A 20,185-nucleotide genomic window follows, 5' to 3' on the forward strand; every position below is an offset into this window, starting at 1 on the left:
TACTCACATCATCTGTAGCAAGTGATCTTTTGTGACAATTGTTAATTGGCTTAACTAGTACCAAAATAAAATGCAGGAGCTGTTATGTGCCTTTTACAGGTGCAGAAATGCTGCATAGCCAAGGTAAAGCAAAGCAAGCTAATTTAATAGGCCTTGAAAAAAGTCTTTTAACTACCTGCTATATAATTATATGTGGTCATGGTATGGCCTATCGTCTCAACACTGCTGCAAAACAGGCCATGTGATTTCAGATTAAATCTGAAGGAGTGCACAGTCTCAGGCCAGCTGTGAAAAGTAACTCAGCTAGAACCAAGTGGCCAACGTGTGGATAGACTGCAACTTCAGGGTGACTTGGAAACCGTAACGGAGGTACCAGCTCGTCTCTTGCAGTGTGTGTCTCGTTATGCCTCGTCAGCTTCTGAAATGCGTAGGACAGGGCTCGTGCGTGCCGGTCACGGATAGCCACGGCCCATCCTGCTGCGGGGCTGCCACAAGGAGCAGGGCAGGCCTGCAGGTGACGATGTCTCAAGCTTTTTAGCTGTGGTAGTCATTGGCTACATGGAAGGGAGGTATGTGGGGGCACGTAGGTGTCTTCATTTTGCCGTTCCAGAAATTTTAAGTGCAAGTAATTTGTCAAGAGTGGGTTGTAACAGTATATTGCACAAGGTAGTGTCATGTGGTCCAGTTGTAAAGAATAGTAGCAGCATCATGGTAGAATGTGAGTCTTCCTGATTTTTATACATTAGATCCTGCAAAGAGCCTCAAATAAATAGCAAGCAGATATTTTCCTGTTGTTCACCCCACATTCAAAGCTATCCAGATGTCTTTCAAACAATAACAATGTCTTATTTTCCTTTGTATCAAAAGCATTCATGTTGCATAGCCACTACCCAACTGCAATTCGTTTAGTACCCCTAGGCACTGCTGATAATTTGCAGCAAAGTAAAATATGCAAACCTTGTGTCACTATTAATCATCTGCATCTTTCATGGAACGTTGGGAGGTTTTTTTGCCCCAAATCAAAGACAAAAATGGTCTTGTATTTCTAGGTAGGAAAGCTCTGGTGCTATGTGTGAAAAATAAAATGCTTCAATTCTAAATAGATTCCAATAAAATAATAGTGATCACTACTGTAGCGAGCTGTCTTGCCATGGAAATGACAGAGGATTCAGAGGGGGTAGGTGAGTTGGCACTCTCTTCTGAAAAGAAAAATCCATTAATCATTAAATAAAACCCTTGTTGGTCTTACTAATGATCACCCAGCTTCAGTGTGGCCCAGGAATATCAGTAAATGGATATATAAAGCTCTCCTCAGACCTTACAAAGCCTCACAAGATTTTTTGCTTGGTAAAAAGTTTTCACAATAAAAGAAGCCTAAATTACAGCTTTTCTGTTGAGCTATGACAATTCAAAAGAATTCTTAGCTCTTAAATAAGGCTTTTAATCAGATTTCAGTGTGCTTAACAAAGGAAATACCACCTTGTACTTACTCTATCACTTCAATTTTCAGTGAATGTTCTCTTGCCATTGCTACCTGCAGAATTCTGCTTTGGCACCTGATATGGATTAGTATTTTGTTTCGTAATGGGCTATATATTAATCACTTTATCCTTGCAGGAGCATTAAGAAGGGAGCTATACTTATAAATGTTTTTGAGATTATTCTCCAGCAAAAGGAAGGCAACTGCAATGAGAGCTGGCTGTAATACTTTCCTGCCTTATTCGTTCTCGGCTTCCCTAGCATCATTAGGCAAGCTCAGCGTTTTCCTGTCTTGGAATTGCTGATTCTTTTAAATCTGATTTGCATCGCTTTCTTTTGCGTCAGAAGCAAATAGGATGCTTTTCATCTTGGCTTCTTCCCTGTCATTCTTCCTCAGAAATTTTAGAATTCAGAGCAGCAAACCTTGTGTGGAAATGCAGCTAATTTGATAAACATGCTAAAAATGATTGGTTTTTTTCCCTTAGAAATAATTTCTGAGTTGTAATAATATAGTAACAAAAGTACATTAACAATATGGTTTGTAGACTGAGCCATATTGGAATGTAAATAGGATAAGTGAGCTATGAAAGAGTTTATTCAGCTGACTCTAAAATAGTTTTAAGGGTTTGCTTAATTGAGCAACTCAGCATTGGAACGAAAACCAAGACATTCTGGAAAAGTAGGTTGTTTGAAAGTAATTGCATCTGTTTTCTGAACTTGAAGACTGTAGGTAATGGGATGTAAACTGAGGAAGAAGATGCTAGATGAAATGTGATCGTAGATAAGTTAGTTAATTCTATTAAATACATGCACAACAGTTGTTTATGTTCCCTTGTGCACAGACCGTAAACATCACGTGCACTGGTAGAACAGAAATAGCACAGTCAGTAAAATCACCGCTCACATTCGGATTTGCAGTATCCAGTGTGAAGGGTGATGTGCAGAGGTGATGTGCAGATGGTGAACAGCACTGCAGGAGAAAGAAGTTTTCCTCAAGCAGATTCAGGGAGGTTTTACTGTAGGCCTGGAGGTGACAGTCCCCCTGTACACATGGGGAATGAAACTCATTTAGCATCAGAGGACAAGTGACTTTCTATAAAAGCAGAAGTTATTGCAGAGCTTTGTACCATGTCAGCAGGGCTGGTTCTGCTTGCATCTGTAGTGTAATTTTATTTTTGCACACCTTATTTCAGCATCTGCAGCCCTTTTTTGTTTTGTTTTTGTTGTTGAGTTTTTTGGGGTTTTTTTGTCTTCTGGACTTCTCTCTCCGCTCTGACGAAGGATTTTATATCTGAAGATTGTGCCTGAGAATGCAGCTGGTGGAACAAAGGGTTCGCTTATGACAATGCATGCTGTACCTAATTGTGCAGTTGTTGGTTTGGTTTTTTTGCATCCAGAGCAATAGGAAAGAACAAATATGGAATATTTGTCCCTCTCACACAAACTTCTTGTCTTGTTATTTGTATTCAGAACCTGGGTTTTTTAAATCAGTGATGGTTGCTAAATATGCCCAGTGAATTTCAGCTACATTCAAAATTCAAGTTAGGTTTAAATTTTCCAGCAATTACAGTAGCAGTCCTACAATAACTGCTCTTCTTTGCTAGCAAATAAAAATCATGTCTGTTTTGTGAGGTTTGTACAGCTTGCCTGATTAAACCCATCTGGCAGGAGGTATCTTCTAAGAATTGATTTTGCACCATGATTGTTTTCTAGGTTAAACCTGTTTGTGCTTTGATGCTCTGCATCGGCTTTTATCTAATCTTTAACTGTAGCATTTTTCATCTTCCACCATTAGAAAAAAATCATAAGTGGCAAAATTACAAATTTAAGATTGTATTCACAATTTTAGGCAGTTATTCCAGTTCATGTTGCTGTCAAGGGCTGCAGCTCCTCTGGGTGATTTTGCTGCCAGAATTTTTGTTTATTTGTGGCTGCTAATATAATGCTTCTGGGGCACGTGAATGCTTTTGCTAGTTTTCATCAGATTTATTGGTGGAGGTACCTACAACAACTGCATCACAAAAATTGATGGTGTGCTGGATTAGACAAAAGGTTTAGCTCCAGATGCTTTCCTTGGCAATACTTGCCTGCTCAGCAGCGGTGCTTGGAATGGTTCTGTGTTTGCCCCATTTCTTACCTTTCTTCTCTCTTGGTTTATGTTTTCCCCAGTTCTGACCTGTGAAAGTTCAGGGACTTTCAAGTCACACGCTGCTTTCTGAACATTGGTTAGGTAGTTAATAGGACATTAGGACAGGCCTGGGTCTCTCCATGTCAGCTGTACAGATGCCAGAAACTGTTACTCTCCGGTAGAATTAGATAAGATAGATCTCTCTGCCTTTATATGCTTCAAATTCATATTTTGCTGAAAATTTCTTTTGTCCTTGGCATTTCTGCATGATTCTGCCTCTCTTTGATAACAGTGGGCTTATTTTGATGTCTTTAACGTTAACTCAGAGCTTTTATTATGTAGATCTCCCTGCAGCCTTCATATATTTGTGGAGCCAATAAGCAGTTAAGGTCTTTTCATCTCTCTTTATCTTACATCCTCTGACCACATACAATGATAGCTGTAGAAACTTGCTTTTTTTCTGAGTCTGCAAAAGCTGTCTTGATTCAGTGGAAGTATTGGGCATTGAATCTGAACAATTTTAAATTGTTCTAGAGAGTCTCCTGGAGCATCAAGTACCCCTGGAGAAGGACCTGAGGGTACTGGTGGATGAAAAACTGACCGTGAGCCAGCAATGTGTGCTCACAGCCCAGAAAGGCAGCCATGTCCTGGGCTGCGTCAGGTGTGGCCAGCAGGTCGAGGGGGGGGATTCTCCCCCTCTGCTCCACTCTCGGGAGACCCCCCTGCAGTGCTGGGTCCAGCTCTGGGGGCACCAACATCAGAAAGACACGGACCTGCTCGAGCAGGGCCAGAGGAGGCCACAAAGATGCTCGGGGGGCTGGAGCACCTCCCCTGTGAGGACAGGCTGAGAGAGTTGGGGGGTTCAGCTGGAGAAGAGAAGGCTCTGGGGAGACCTTAGAGCGGCCTCCCAGGACTGAAAGGGGCTACAGGAAAGGAAGGAGGGACTCTTGATCAGGGGGTAGGGATAGGATGAGGGGTAATGGTTTTAAACTGAAAGAGGGTAGATTTAGATTAGATCTAAGGAAGAAATTCTTCCCTGTGAGGGTGGTGAGACACTGGCACAGGTTGCCCAGAGAAGCTGTGGCTGCCCCCTCCCTGGCAGGGTTCAGGGCCAGGTTGGACGGGGCTTTGGGCAACGTGGGCTAGTGGAAGGTGTCCCTGCCCATGGCAGGGGGGTTGAGACTAGATGGTCTTTAAGGTCCTTTTCAATCCAAACCATTTTATGATCACTCGCAGAGTCTCAGTATCCCACAAAGGTCTGTGCTCTGGCAGGTGACATAATATCTGATACGCCAGTGCGTTTTTGCTGTGATGTTAACAGAGGTCTCTGATACCCTGATGTAGTCGCTTCTGGATACGATCCTGGAAGAAATGGTGCTACTATTAAACTAAATTTCTATGCATCTACCCATGATACTTGCTTATCTACGCTGATGTCACAGCAGTATTAGAAGGAAGCCTGTTTAGTTTAAATATATATATCTATATCATTTGAAATAGCCATTGGCATTCACTTAGTTATAAAACTCAGATTCAGGGTAGAAACAAATGTTTAAGATAATACAGCACCAGGCAGTTTGTTTCCTTTTAGGTAGTATTTAAGGCACAGGAGTGACTGCCAGCAGACCTGGGCTCTGTGTTCAAATTTGTCATGTTACACCAGAGGTAGTGGTGCATTTGAGTGAGTTACTTGCAGGTCTGTGAAAAGTGCTGGGAATTACTTACTTGAGTACTTAGCTATGGAAGCAGAAGTCAAATCACTGATGTGAGGGCTGGATCTTAATTGCAATTATTTTTCTTTCAGTTCTTCAGAACCACGTCCAGCTGGCCTGGAGGAGAGTGATCAGTCATCAATGTCTGGAGAACAAGGAATGAATTTAGATAATTCAGGCCCTAAACTTTCAGATTTTGCAAGTAGGCCACCAGGTAGTAGGATTTTTCTTTGGATTATCTGAATGTAATAACTATAAAAGAGCTTTAACTGATCTTTGTGGCGGTTCTATTTTATTTGTGTTATCACACATTCAAGTTCAAAGCTTTTTTTCCTCCTAGTAACTAATTGGTACCATTGTTTAAGTGTTTTATTTGAATTAGAGTAAAATGAAGAGGTGGCCACATTCACATGTATTATCCTGCAGGTATCATATTGCGTACTGTAGAGTTATTCAGCAGTGACATCACTGATAAAAAATTCTGTATTTCTAGCTGTGGCACAGACCTTAAAAATTTAGCACTAACCAATAGCTTTTTCAGAATTAAGAAATAGAGGTTGCAGTTCGAATTATCCTTTGCATGTAGGGAGTATTAAATCCAAAGTCTGCAAAGGAATTTATATTATAAGCCACATGGGTGGTTTTTAGCATCATTTTTGGCCTAGTAATACATGGCAGATTCTGCTTTGTACACCAGAAAATGTTAGCACGTATGCTAGTCCATGTCCCACAGGGCCTGTCAAACTCTGTAAGTTTGTTTTAAGGAGTATTAATTAGTGAAAGTCCAACCCTGCATTTGTAAGTGAAAGCAAGCCCATGGACAGTTGCAGAGACCTTTCAGGTGGCATGAATCTGGAGGAACAGCTAGTAGCTGATGCGGTACACAAAGAGATCTCCAATTAAATGGCATGAAAGCCATTGATACATTAAGCAAAAATATTTTTAAGAATTAAGTAAAATCTTTGTCCTATTTGTAAAGCCTGTTGCATTAATGTAGCTCTCGCATAAGATACACGGACTCCTGGCTGTACTTCCTATCTGATCCTGCTCATGGCAGAAGTTCTGCTTTCTCTGATCTCTTTTTGGTTTTAATGAATGTCTCATCGTGTCACCTCAGGTTATCCATCTCAGCCAGTGGAACAAAGACCACTTCAGCAGATGCCACCTCAGCTCATGCCGCATACGCAGCAGCCACAGCCGCAGCAGCCGCCACAGCCGCCCCCACAGCCAGGCCAGGCACCACCACAAACACCGCAGCAGCAGCAGCAGCAGATGATGATGATGCTCATGATGCAGCAGGATCCCAAGTCAGTCAGGCTTCCTGTACCGCAAGGGGTCCACCCGCCCAGAGGGCCCCTGAATCCAGATGCTCAACGAATGCCAATGCAGCAGAGCGGTAACATGCCAGTGATGGTTAACCTCCAAGGTCCTGGATCAGTGCCTCCATCTCCTGATAAACAAAGAATTTCCTTGCCAGGCAATCCTCCTCTGGGAAATAATGCAAGAAAAATGGTTTATCAAGATAATGTACAGAATCCTTCCAGCTCACCCCTCGGAGAGGTTTCATCAGTATCCTCCCTTCCAGAAGCAGGTGGAGCTGAAGGCCCCCCAGCATCAGGAGCTCAGAATAATTTGACATCTCATTTAGTGGTTTCACAGAACCAATTAATGATGACAGGACCCAAACCTGGACCATCTCCACTTTCAACTGCCCAAGGTGCAAGTCCCCAGCAGCAGTCTAATTCTCTGCCTAATGCTCTTACACACCATTTTCCAAATGTTGCGACCCCATCACAAACTTCAAGGCCTAAAACCCCAAACAGAGCAAGCCCAAGGCCATACTATCCTCAGACTCCTAATAACCGTCCACCTAGCACAGAACCGTCAGAAATTAGCTTATCTCCAGAGAGACTCAATGCTTCTATAGCTGGTCTGTTCCCTCCCCAGATTAATATTCCTTTACCTCCCAGGCCTAATCTCAATAGAGGATTTGATCAGCAGGGTCTTAATCCCACTACTTTGAAGGCCATTGGACAAGCCCCATCAAATCTCACACTTAATAATCAGTCTAGTTTTGCTGCTCCACAGTCACACAAATTGGAAGGTGTGGTCATTAATTCAGGAAAACAAACAAACACTGGAGGAACAAAGAGAGCAAGTCCAAGCAATAGTCGAAGGTCCAGTCCTGGATCCAGTAGGAAAACTACACCGAGCCCAGGGAGGCAGAATTCAAAAGCAGCTAAATTATCATTGACAACTCAACAGAATCCATCTCTCTTGCAGAACATGGAATTACAAAGAAATATGATGGCGGGTCCCTCTTCTTTGCCAACACCTGTAACTACAAGTTTTCAAAATAATAACATGCTAAGTAATCAGAATCCTGCGATTTCTGTACCTGCTATGACTGGCATTCCTGAAGACAATAAAGAGAGTCTTAGTGTGCCTCAAGATAATGAGTGTCAAACTGCACAGGGTGTCCAAGGTAGCAAAGACCAGCCCAGTATTGAACTAAAAGGTATCCCTACTCCAGAAATGAAAATGTTGGTTTCAGAAGAACAGTCAAAAAAAGATGGGCCAGCCTTAGACACCACTAAGCTTCCAGTCTTGGAGGAAAGTAAAACCATGGTATCTCCAGCTATGAGGGAGGCACCAACCTCTTTAAGTCAACTTCTTGATAATTCTGGAGCTCCTAACGTAACCATTAAGCCCCCTGGGCTGACTGGTCTTGAAATGGCACCGATAGTCGCCACTGGTGAGGAGATGAAGAAGATAGCTGTCATTCCTCCACTGCAAGATTCGTCCTCGAGCAAAGAGCCATCTAATTCCCTTAGCTTACCTCAGAATAATGAGCCCTGTTCAAATCCAGGGCACCAGGAACTGGGAGAAATAAACGTTGCACAGAGTGTGCCTCCAGTAATGCAAAGGCCTGTCAGCTCTTCTTCTATTTCAGGTCCTTTACCTTCCAACCAGATAACAGTTTTTGTAACTTCAAACCCTATTACATCTTCTGCTAATACATCAGCACCGTTGCCATCTCACTTGCAACCTGCGTTAGTGTCGACTGTTGTCACAATGCCCAATGTAGGGAGCAAAGTTATGGTTTCTGAGGGACAGTCGGCAGTTCAGTCTAATGCCCGGCCACAGTTCATTACACCTGTTTTTATAAACTCATCATCAATAATTCAGGTTATGAAGGGCTCTCAGTCAAGTACGATTCCAGCAGCCCCAATGACTTCTAACTCTAGTCTGATGCCTCAGTCGGTCGCGGTCGTTGGACCTTTGCACATACCACAGAATATAAAGTTCTCCTCTGGGCCTGCTCCTCCCAGCACATCATCCAGCAGTCCTGTTTCTAGTATTCCCACCAGCAGGTCACTGGTTCTTAATCCCTTGGCACCTCCTATTCAGCTGCCTTCTCCCGCTACAACTTCTTCCAGTGTTCCTTCACATCTTCCTACTCAGCGAGTCAAAGACTTCAGCCCAGAGGAGACTTCTCAAAGTGGTGGGTCGAGTGAGCAGTGCTCTGTTACAGCAACACAGCCTGGACCTGTTGTTTCACCTCTTCTCACGAGTAGTCCAGGATCTGGGAACAGACGCAGTCCTGTTTCGTCGAGTAAGGGCAAAGGAAAAGTAGACAAGATTGGCCAACTCTTGCTGACTAAAGCATGCAAGAAAGTCACTGGCTCCCTTGAGAAAGGGGAAGAGCAGTATGCTTTGGATGGAGAAACAGAAGGTCAGGGACTAGAAACATCAGTCCCAAATAGTTTGGGGACAGAGCAATCACCAGCAGAACTAGATAATAAAACTGTGACACCTCCAGCACCCAGTCTTATAAAACAGAGCACTTCTGGGCCTGGCAGTTCGAGTGTCAGCACTGCAGCTGCTGCTCCCGCCTCCTTGTCTCCAGGCGCATCAACAAGCACTCCTCCTACAAGCGTACTGTCGGTTGTAACCACTCCTGTAGTCCCCGACCCCGCACCTGCAGCGCCAAGCACTAATGGTAGTAACCACGGCGGTTTACCAGCTGAGCAGACCGGGGTTGGTGTGGTGGAGGAAAAAGCAGGAGCACATCAGGAACTGCTGCAAAGTACAGGTAAGTCCAGTGCTACCCTGTGTAAATGGAAGGAATGAGATTGCATTTGTAAACTTCCTAGGTGCTTTTTTCCCATGAACATAATAAAAATTAGACACTGTAGCCAAGACTGACAACTGCTTTTTTGTTTCTAATATCTGAGTGATACACAGGCTTGTCTTTCACTAAGATTCATGTTTCAGATGTTTTATTTCAGTTTCCGTTTACAGCTTAAATGGAGTATTTGTCATGAGCATATGACGCAGTAACAGAGGAGTGACTTCACATAACTGTTAGAAGTGGGGAGAAAAAGCAGATGTATCAGTAATGACAAAAGAAGTACTTAAGGTGCCTTTGATACTGGTGGATATACTGATACTCTGCTTCAGTCTTGCCAGAGACTTTTTATAATCGATTCCAATTTTTTGACTTAATTATGATATTTGGAGTTAATCCAAATAGTACTAGATCCCTCTGAATAACCTTAACCCTCTAGGGAAATAGTGAATAACTTCCATAAGAAAAAAAACCAAACCCTTTATGTCTAGGGAAAAAATTAAAATGCTCATTTTGGAGAAACAGCTGAAAAAGACATAAGTGAATTACACCCAATTCAAAAACATGAAATACCTTCACATCTGAACTGTGTTCTCCTTTACTATTTTAATTTGAGCATCTGGCAACTTTATGACGTTGCTGCTATTTCTTGGTGCCATTTATAATCTATTGAAAACGGTGTGGAAATAAGCCATCGCTCTTGAAGTAAGCTGTCTGAATATCTATTGTGCTTTACATCATAAATTTAGATACAGAAGATAAGATTGTGGAAGATAAAATCCACAGAAGTCAGTGGAACTGAGAACTTCAGCTTGAATGTGACTTTCCCTGTGGCTGTTAGATGTATGGCGTAGCTGTATGCCACTAGAAAATGAAAACATTTACTTTGAGCTTCACAGAAGGAATTCTGGTTTGTTAGGAGAAAAAATGGAAGTGGATATTCTTTATTTAAACAGGAATGTTTAACTTTTTGTCTTTGTGTTCTTTGTAAGTTCATTATCACGTATAAGAGAAGACTAGAAAGCATTAGCCCAACAAGAATTGTTTTTCCATCTCATTTTTTAACTTGGCAACCTAAGAAATGTTAAGTCACATCACGTTATTGCCAAAAGTCTTCAAGGGAGCCTCTGGAGCATATTTTGCACTCTTGCAGTTTAATTGAAAGAGTGAGGACATTGATTCATTACAAAGATGCTATTTTTCCCCAGAACTTCTGTTGAAATGAGCACTAAACTGAGAGAGACTGAACTCTTTAATTTCTAGGACTTTCTTTAATTCTCAATCTGCTGAAAAACTGTTACCTTTAAAAATGCATTTTATGATACGCTTATTCAAGAAAACTTGCTCGGAATAGTTTTGCCAAAGTTTTTTTTAAAACTGGGGAGGTGTGTGTGGTGGTGGGGAAAGTAGAGGGTAGGTTAAAAAAAAATGCATCTGTAAATGAAAAAATGCAGTAAGAGGGAAGATACAGCATTTTGTAAAAGCAGCCCAATTGCACAACAGAAAATTCTTGTGACTCCCTTGGAAAATAATGCTTTTTCCTTCCACTTTTATTCTAGCATCCTCTCAACATTTAACACAGAAAAAAAGTTCAGTTGCAACATCAGAAAGTACTGTTCAAAGAACAGGTAAATCTTACTTTGGAAAAGCAGAATATAGGTGAACTAAACTGTGTTATGTTTGTAACTGAAAATGCATTTATTTTAATGCATATTTTAATGGTCACTAATATGCGTGGTAGTTTGGGGGTTGGGGTTGGATTTTTTATTATTTGTGCTTTTGGGATTGCTTTTCATTGTTAGACATACTGTGCTTTAGAAGTTACTAAAGCCTTGTTGGAGATCCAGTATGGGGTAGAGTAAAACAAATGAACAAATCACCAAGGCAGTTTTTAGATATTCAGTCATAAGCTGGAGGGACTGGATTTGTAATGATATGTTGTGTTTGAGTTTTGAAGTTTTATTAAGGGCAAATATGAGTTTTTCTTTTATATGGTACAATTCTGAAAATATTTTCAAAAGCCATGCTGGAAATGTAAGTTTTAGAGTTGTAATCCTTTTTTTTTTTTTCTCTGATCAGCTTTTAATGAACCCTCGGCAGTGTTTCAAAGGTGGAGCCCTGGCAGATGACTTTTTGTTGTTGCCATCTATTATTATGGTGTTTCACCATCAATTCTGTGCTGTTTTGAAAAGTGTTTTCCAAGATGAGTAGGGAAAATGGATAGATGTGGACTTGTGCATGGAAAGTGCCACTCTCCATCACTTTGCCGTCTCTAATATGGTTAGAAGCAGAGCTTTCAGAAAGTAAAAATTGTACAAAATTGCTTTCTTTGACCTTCCAATTAAACAAAGACATTCATGCACCCTGTCGATTTGCATCTGACTCATTGCCCCAGTGCTGATGTGGCTGTATTAGGGAGTTCCTGCTGGGGGGGAAGCGCTGACATTACCAATTTTTACTATTGGATAGTCTCCCGGTTCAAATTTTGGTTAGGAAGAAAAGTAACTCTTTCCTTGTGTTGCTTAGTCTATTTTTCTTTTGTTACCAAGACATCTGTTTTTTCCCAGATGGTGCTATGTACACTTACACTGAAGAGTCTGATGTTCCAACAATACAAATTGTAAGGGGTATTTATCATAAGGGGACAGATACTATCTGTTTTCTTACTTTTTTTTCCACCTTTAATCCTTGTGCACACTCTAGCAAACTTTGACAACTCAATTGATCATAAAGGCAAAGCCACAGTGTTTGTGCCACTGTCCCAAAGCCTGTAGGGTGTTTGAGGGTGAGATGGAGTAACACTATAGGCAACGTGACAAACGAACAGTGAGTTCATGCATCACATCCCCAAACCAGTGGCAGTTTCTTACGAGAGTTGCTGTGTTTAGGTATAGATACTCCCCCTTAACAAAGGATCTGGTGGATATGGGGAGAATTAAAAGATGGACAGTAAAAAGATTAGAAGTTTTATATGATAAAAACGAGAACTGTTTATTGTGGTGAAGACTCAAAAGGAGACCTGATCTGTATGTATAAAATCACTGTGAGAGAGAGAGAAGAAAGGCAGGTCAGCCTACATCATCTCTTGAGAGTTTTTTTTTTTCAATCCAGTAGAAGTATAATTGGGCTTCAGAAAATTGTCTTCCTTTGCATTAGCAGATACTGCTGTGAGAGGTGGTTGGGTTCAGGCAAAATTTGACATGCATAATAGATCCACATTAGTATTTTTAAGCTTTAAAACTAATAAAACCTAGAAGTTTTAGAAGTAGTAAACTGTCTAAAATGGAAGTTAAAAAAGGGAGAGGATTGTAGCCCTTGTCAGGAAGTTTCGCTACAGTTTTCTTCTGCAGAGTTTCTTTTAACTTTTCTCTGCCTTGGCTGGTGCAGGCCATAATCAGAAGGAGGACTTGGCTGATGTGGTACTTTGGTATGTGAGCTTGCTTTGCTCTGGGAAAAACGATAGATGAGAGAAGTTTATTCTTCATACCTAATACATAATGAGAAAAATGTGAGATAGTCATGCCTTGTCGGCGGGTACGTACTTCTACAGCAGACTTTAAAATTATCTTTTTCTCTTGTAGAACTTGAAACAAATGCTCCAGTAGTTGCTGGTCAAAGGTAAGGAGATAGTTTGTGTAGATTCAGAATAGATATAGCTTTCATGGGAGGAAGTCCCTTTCTCTTTGCTTCAATTGCACAACTCCTGCTACTGCTTTTCATTTTCCTGTCCATACCCTTTCTGTCCTGCTAAGAAATTGGGCTACTTGAATGTCTCAAAGCATTGCTGAAATGCAGAATGTAAGGTAACTTCTTCCCAAGGCTGCCTTTGTGCTTTGGGCAGTATTTCCTCTTATCCCTTCAGGCCTGAGTGTTTCATGTCCTGGAAGGGTCTTGATGGTTCCACTGTTCAATATTTTCTGAAAACAAATCAAAGCTAAAACCTCCAAAGCCTGCAGCTTAGCTGTCATGTAAATTTTTTCTTCCTAAAGTTTGTTCTTTTGCCTTTGTGACTGTTTTTTCCAGACTTCCTCTGTGTTTGCTGACACTTTGCCAAAGCCTGATAGGAAGGCCCTTGTCCCCGTTAAGACATTCAGTAATTAAAAGATCAAACTTCAAATGGTTGTGTTCTGTCAGAAGAAAATAGGGTTTCCAAGATCTATTTCTGTTACTAGATTCTAAACCCACCAGGCTCTTAAACTCAGTCTAGGCAGCCGTAATGACAGACCTTCGTAAGGTTTTTGGATAACTGTGCTGGTACAACTGGCCAGGTTTTTGATGCTGCCCTCATCAGTGGAGTGATCCCCTGAGGCAGGGCAAGAGGTGCAGTTCACTCCTTTGGTTCATCAGGAAATAAGGCAGTGTGTCTTTTGTAAGGGAGGTAACGCAGTGCACTTTCTCAGATCAGGAATGACTCTGAATTGAGTATTTAACTGTATTTACCTTCACATGGATTGGGATCTTTCTAGTCGTATCAAAGATGAGCTGAAATTTCATGACAAGTTTTCTTTAGGGTAGAATTTTTCTAAAAAAGTGAAGGTGCGACACTTGGCAGATGAGTGGATTTTCCAAAGGAAGTGTCCTTGCATGACTGTTCTCCAAAGTCATTCAGCACATCAAATTACCACAAGTGCTTTTCTGTTGGGATTTTTCTGGGCTGATGCTCTTCTGAGCAAGACCGGAAAAGAAGGAAAGTTTTCAGGCAAACTGTGACTCTAGTAACGGCTGATCCTCACAGCAGTCAGCTCTGAGCTCCTGGAGTTTAACGCCATACGGTACAAACCTTAGAGGAACCTTGCAACCTACTGGAAATATTTTTACTTGGGCCAACTTCATTTCCTCCTACAAAAGAAGTGGTGTGTTGGTTCCCATGAGACAATCCAAGCTATGGATTAGGCACTAGAATCTGTAAAGGTTATCTGTAATAACTGCTTCAGCAGGTGATGCCTGTGTGGTTACCTCCAGGTATCCTCTGAAGTAGGTGGCTGTGGTTTCAGCAGCTCAGGTTACTTAACAAAAGACCAGGTGGTGACCTGTTTGAGCGATTCGGTTTATAGGTTGCCCATAATACTGATCTACGAGGAAATAGATTTCAGTGTGTATTTTGTATCTGAGACAATCCACATGCTTCCATATTCCCCTCTACTGTGTGTTTCCTTGCTTGAGAACGTTTGTCTCCTTTCATTGACAAACTGTGTTTTATTTCAGATATCTGTTACTTAAAACTACAAGTCTTTGTAGAAGTTTCTCCTCTCAAAGCAGGACTTCCTCTGACACAGTGACACTGGAACCTGTGTAACACACAGGTCTGCTCTGGGTGTCTTTAGTCAGTGCTCTGATTAAGGCAGCCTTTCTTGAACTCTTGCAAGTATCACCCAAAGGGCATGAAATTAGTTTTCTTTCTCCTTTTCCATTGTCAGCAGAATAATTTATTTGATTAATTACTTACCTTTGAATTCACAGGAGAGAAGTTTAGCTTAATCTTCAGAAACCACTTAGTCATTGGAAATTGTCTGGCATTAATGCATTAAGGAGAAAACACCCAAACCTCAGGAGGAGTTTACAGGGTTAAGAGTGATAAAATAAAAGAGGAGTTTAATTACAAAATACAGCGCTCCATTTGTTGTCCCAGTGACAAGAAACACGGATTTCCACACTACCTAAAATTACTTTTTTATAGCAGAAAAAGCTTTCTGTTATAAAAAAAAAAAAAAAAAAATTTAACTTCAAGCTTTAAAGCTTGAAGAAAGTTTTAAATAAACCCTAAGCTTTTTAATATGTGAGGAAATCACTTGGATCAATGGAGTGAGTTTCTAGTGAAAAAAGCTGGCATACTCACTGAGAGTTCATAATTCCTCCTTATGTTCATCTGCAATTTCAACTCTGTATTCCCATATCGTAGCAGTCTCTAATGTAACTTGTTTGCTTTTCCTAGACTTCAGTAATGGTGGCACCTGTGGAAAACAGAGCAGACAATTTATAATGCATCTAATTTCTTGGTCTTCTAATGTTGAAAATATTCTCTTTGAGGACTTCTCAATTCTGTATCCTCTGATAATTTTTAATAGAAATGGACTATACTCTGGCTTACTCAGGTCATTCTTCATCTGATAAAACTTCTGGTATCTCTAGCATTTCATATCTTCAGTGCTAATAGTCCGGAACTGGTACCTGTGTCGGTCCATACTCCAGCTTGTCTGAGTTGCATAGAAAAACATAATTCTTCTTACACTTCATCAGAAATATTTTGTCCCACTTTATTAGTAATGAGACAAAAGAGAATTGTGAAAAGTCTAAAACTCCAAGTAGAAGAAATTCAAGAACAGAGGATTCTGCCACTTCACAGGAAACTGTAGAGAACGGGCAGCGCAAGAGGTCCTCCAGACCAGCATCTGCATCCAGCACTGCAAAAGGTAAAATGCACAGCCATCATTTCTCTGGAGAGGGCAGGAACTAACGTACTTCCCCTTTCAATAACTGGCTCATAACGATGGTTTACAGCTTGTAAATGTTGTGTGCTTTAACTCAAGTTTCAATGATTTAGACACAGGTTGGTGTTGAAGTATTTACCAACATCTGTACTGGCATTAAATCTTGTATGAATTTCCCATGGTTAAATTTGTGGAACTTGTTTTCTGCAGTACTCATCAACGTAGTGTTCAGCAAGCTTGCCTAGTTGAAGTTGAATTCTCTTGGCAGAAACGTGTTGCCATTAAAAGGACTGTACTCAAGTAAAAAAGTGACTTTTTTTTTTTTTTTTTTTTTTCCCTGAAGACTGAAAGACACAAGACAAATGCTTAAGTCTTCCCAAGTGCATGGTCAGCTCTTGCGAAGCCAAATGCTGTGGTTCAGGCACGCTCAGAACGCTGCCTGGATGGCAGCCTGCAGCATCGAGGAGTGCTGTGTGCTAGTGCACGGAGCCTCAGCTGTTCTTACCAAGAACATGTGAAATCCTAAAGTTACAGATATTAACCCACGGCATTAGCAGTTGCTGACGTGCCTTATTTCTACACAGGTTACAATCCTTAACAAAGTATGCAGCATTTGTGTGATACACATGGTCATTACTGGAATGCACAGTCCACAGTGCCATTCTGCATTTCTGAAGCTGTGTCAGCTCCTTATGTTTAAGGGTCAGAAAAATTCTGGTGGACAAAAGTTGTTCGAGAGGGTAGTGAGAGACTGTCAAGAGCCAACATTCGACCAATATTTTAAAGATAACATACAGAACAAAGAGGTATTAATATAAAATTATTATAAAAGGAAGTCAAGTTGAATTCAGCAACCATTTTCCATACTGAAGATACTAAAGTTTGCTGGTAAGAATATTTGCATTTTAAGAGTTTCAGAGAAGACTTCCAGCTATATGTAATTGTGAATGACTCTCAAAGATTACATGGAGGGACCTTTATGTTCTGCACTTTTGTGGCTGCTGAATTTAATTAAATTTACTTCTTGTAGCAGGATTGTGCAGAAGAATCTAAGTCTGTATTGTAAAAATAAATTATCTTTCATGATTGTGAAGAAAGGTTTGAAAAATGTGAAGCCAATGTAAAATCGATTTGGTGATACCTTCCTGAGTTTGAGGGGATCTGAAACGTATGACCTGCCCCACATACTGTAATGAATAAACCTAAAGATGACAACCAGTGGCACGTCAAATTCTGAAAATGTGGGAACATGAAAGTACATCAAATTTAAATAATACCAGAACTTGCTTAGGGGTTTTGTACTGACTGTATTATTTGTTTACCTCTGTAAGTAAAATCATTGTTTTTAAAAAATGCATCTGAAACTGCCGCAGTATCTAAGGGTTTTGCTTGAAAACAGAGGTCCAGCTTACTGTGTAGTACCCTGGGCTTTGATTACCTTATCTCCATGCAAGCAACTGCCCACTTCCAAGTTGCAGAGAAAATGAGCAAAACAAGACTCTCTTGTGGAAGAGGACAGGCTGGAGGATTAGTGAGGTAGCTGAGTGTAGTGAGGTTTGCCACTTGTGCCTACTCTGTTCTACATTTTTGTTAGTGAAGCATAGCTTAAGAAAGCACATTTGTATGCTCCTGGCCTCCTCCTGGACATCTGTGGTTACCTTATCTGTGTCCTGAGAAACTCGCTAATCCATGTTAAAGAGAATGAGGCGCTGGAAGAAACGAGCCTTTGAGATAGAGGCTGATTAAGGTCATTATAAAAATGGCAAATAGGAAAAACTTACATATAGCAGCGAGAGAGAAGTAGGCTTTGACCAGCTTGCGTAGGAATTCCCTTGCTGAGCATCAGGAAGGAGGAGGCAGAAGGATACCTGTAAGGGAAGAGGGCACGCTGCAGGTCAGCCCCCATCCCTGCGTGCACGGCACGCTGCGGCGTGCGGGTCCCGGGTGGCAGCAGGCGAGGGGGATGCTGCTGATGCTGGTGAGGGGCTGAGGACCGGGACAGCTGCTGACCGCTGCCCCCTTTGTTCTCCCAAACACGGGAACCTCAGCGGCAGCAGGGAGAGCTACAGCTTAGAAGTAGCATTCCTGCTCGGGGGGAGCTCTGGTGACTGGAAGTCGTGCCTGTTAAGATGTTTCACCTCTGAAAACTGGTACTGTATTGGTATTTTCACTTTTTGGAGTACCTTTCCAGCAAGGGCTGTTTCAGTATTTACTGTAGCTTCGAGTGTGTTAAATTTTGAAATGTTGAATTTTTTTTTTAATACAACATTTAACAGCTCTGAAGTTGTGTCGTTGCTTTTCTAGTTTTAGATGTCTCGGAAATTTTTTCCCTTTTGACTCTTAAAACACACACAGCTCTAATAGCTTCTGAAAAATATCGTAAAGAGCCAAAGATACATTGCCAACATTTAAAATCACGTTTTTAAAAAATCTAAAGATGCAAATACCCTTGGTCCTTACTCGTTTTTTGTTTTGAAATGGAAACTTAGTGCCTTGGTAAGTGCACTGAAAATGTCATACGCTTTCACTGTAGCTTTTGCAGGTGCTCCTGGCTGTTCTGCTGCAGTGCTGTATAACATTATGTATCTTTCTGCATAAGCTGCTTCTCTGTGAACCATAATGTACACTGAAGAGACTTGTTTTTAATGACATGACTTTCCAAGGACTCAAACAACTAGATTCTTAACTTGCGTGGCAGGCTCCAAAATAAGGGGTTTTTATAACACCATCTCCGTGGTGCTGGGGTCTGAGTGATGCAGTTTGTGCCCGATGCTGTGCTGCTGTTTCATGGAGACTTCCTTCTGTGGGACGGCCCAGCAGGTTGTGGCACGTGGGGAACTAAAGTTAAAGAACAGTTAAAAATATACGACTCTTATTTTTAAGGCCGTTATATTAGGACTTCAGAAATGTTAAATTCGCAGCGCTCGGAAATCCGAGTGGCCTGAGAGAAGCTCGGGGGAAGTTTGTGTTGTATTGCTGCTGACAGCTGTCGTCAGGGGTGAGGGTCCATTTGTGTTACGCCTTGTGAAGAGTCAGTCCTGGTTCTGTGGAAATCTTGGTCTTCAGAGGTTTCCACTGGTGTGATTTTTGGAAAAATAAAAAGGCAATCTGTGCACCTCTGGTGAATGGCTTACCGACTCCGTATCCATGCTTTTTTTCTTCTCTTAATTTCAGAAACGAGTGCCAGTGCAATGCAGTCAAAAAGAAGAAAATCCAAGTAAAATACTGCATGGAAACATGAAACTTGTAAATGAGTGTGAATTTACCAATAGCAATTTTGAGCTGTGATTTTTCTTTTTTAAATAAAATTCTGTACAGTAAGTCATTTTAATATTATACTGTTCCCAATAAATGATTTTTTTTTCTAAAAAACAGATAAATAGATATAAAAACTGGGTTATTCTAAAACCCCCTGGATTTACAAAGTGAAGTCCAGGGTTAGCACATTAGGTTAATGTGTTTGTATGAAATGGAAGGGGAGGGGAAGACAATTGTAAATTTATTTGTTTCCACTTTTCATAAACAAATTAGAATACAGGGTTGTCATTTTTAGGTATTAATGTATTGTGCTGTTGTTTAAGTACTGTATGTGAATAGCAGTAAGAGGGTTTATAAACGAACCCTGTCTTGTTTGGAAATGTAAATAATTTTATTATATAGTAGATCTGATGTATTTGTTGTAGAAATGGACCAGTGAAACAAAAAAATAAATTTAAGGGTTTGTATAATGTGGAATCCCTCATGCTCTAAATAAATGTTATTGTCCTATAATTTGGGTTGTATTATTATTAGCAGCAGCAACAGCAGCATTCCAAACAGGAAGATTGAAGGGATTATTTAGAGCTCTAGGCCTGCAAGCTCCTTATATGGAGCTTTAGAAAGGAATTTGTTTAACCACAAACGAATTAACTGATGCAGCTGTTCTTGCAAAGCAAGAAAAAAACACAAAGGCCACCCTCCACCCTGGGGATGTGCGCAGTGAACACCCAGGGAGACCCAGGAGACGGCACTGCCGCCAGTAAAGCTTCTCAGCGGGAAGACACGGCAGAGAAAAACCATATTAAATGGTTTCAAGACTTTCTGAAACATGGCAGCCTCAAGTCTGTTCCTCTGGCTGGCTGTACCGCCCTCAGCGGTGATGGGTGGGTGTGTGCTGCCGCGGAAAGTAGGTCAGCTGCTTTGTTCTGGGACGCTCTGCCGTGAGGAGCTGAGACACCAGCCTTTGCTTGTTGCTTTGGGCACAAATCTACCTTTTTGCTTTTCTTAGGGAACTTTAAAAATATATTTACGCATATCAAAAAGCTAA

General features: G+C 41.1%; 1 protein-coding gene across 8 annotated transcripts in view; it reads left to right on the forward strand.

Moving 5' to 3' along the window:
- The window catches only part of NCOA6 (nuclear receptor coactivator 6), a 47,427-nt gene extending 27,777 nt beyond the window's left edge, over positions 1-19,650 (forward strand). For 4 of the 8 annotated variants that reach the window (XM_074843471.1, XM_074843473.1, XM_074843474.1 and 1 more), the window contains exons 11-16: positions 5,412-5,533; positions 6,437-9,415; positions 11,011-11,079; positions 13,033-13,069; positions 15,713-15,861; positions 19,054-19,650. In XM_074843471.1, the coding sequence (XP_074699572.1) occupies positions 5,412-5,533; positions 6,437-9,415; positions 11,011-11,079; positions 13,033-13,069; positions 15,713-15,861; positions 19,054-19,100 (3,403 nt within the window). In that variant the 3' untranslated portion in view covers positions 19,101-19,650. Of the gene's footprint in view, positions 1-5,411; positions 5,534-6,436; positions 9,416-11,010; positions 11,080-11,530; positions 11,819-12,018; positions 12,072-13,032; positions 13,070-15,383; positions 15,862-19,053 lie in introns of those variants that run through there. The other 4 variants (XM_074843476.1, XM_074843477.1, XM_074843479.1 and 1 more) reach the window with 4 other exon arrangements.
- The last annotated feature ends 535 nt before the right edge of the window (positions 19,651-20,185 follow it).

The sequence above is a fragment of the Strix aluco genome, chromosome 17, assembly GCF_031877795.1.
Source record: "Strix aluco isolate bStrAlu1 chromosome 17, bStrAlu1.hap1, whole genome shotgun sequence".
Taxonomy (NCBI): Eukaryota; Metazoa; Chordata; class Aves; order Strigiformes; family Strigidae; genus Strix; species Strix aluco.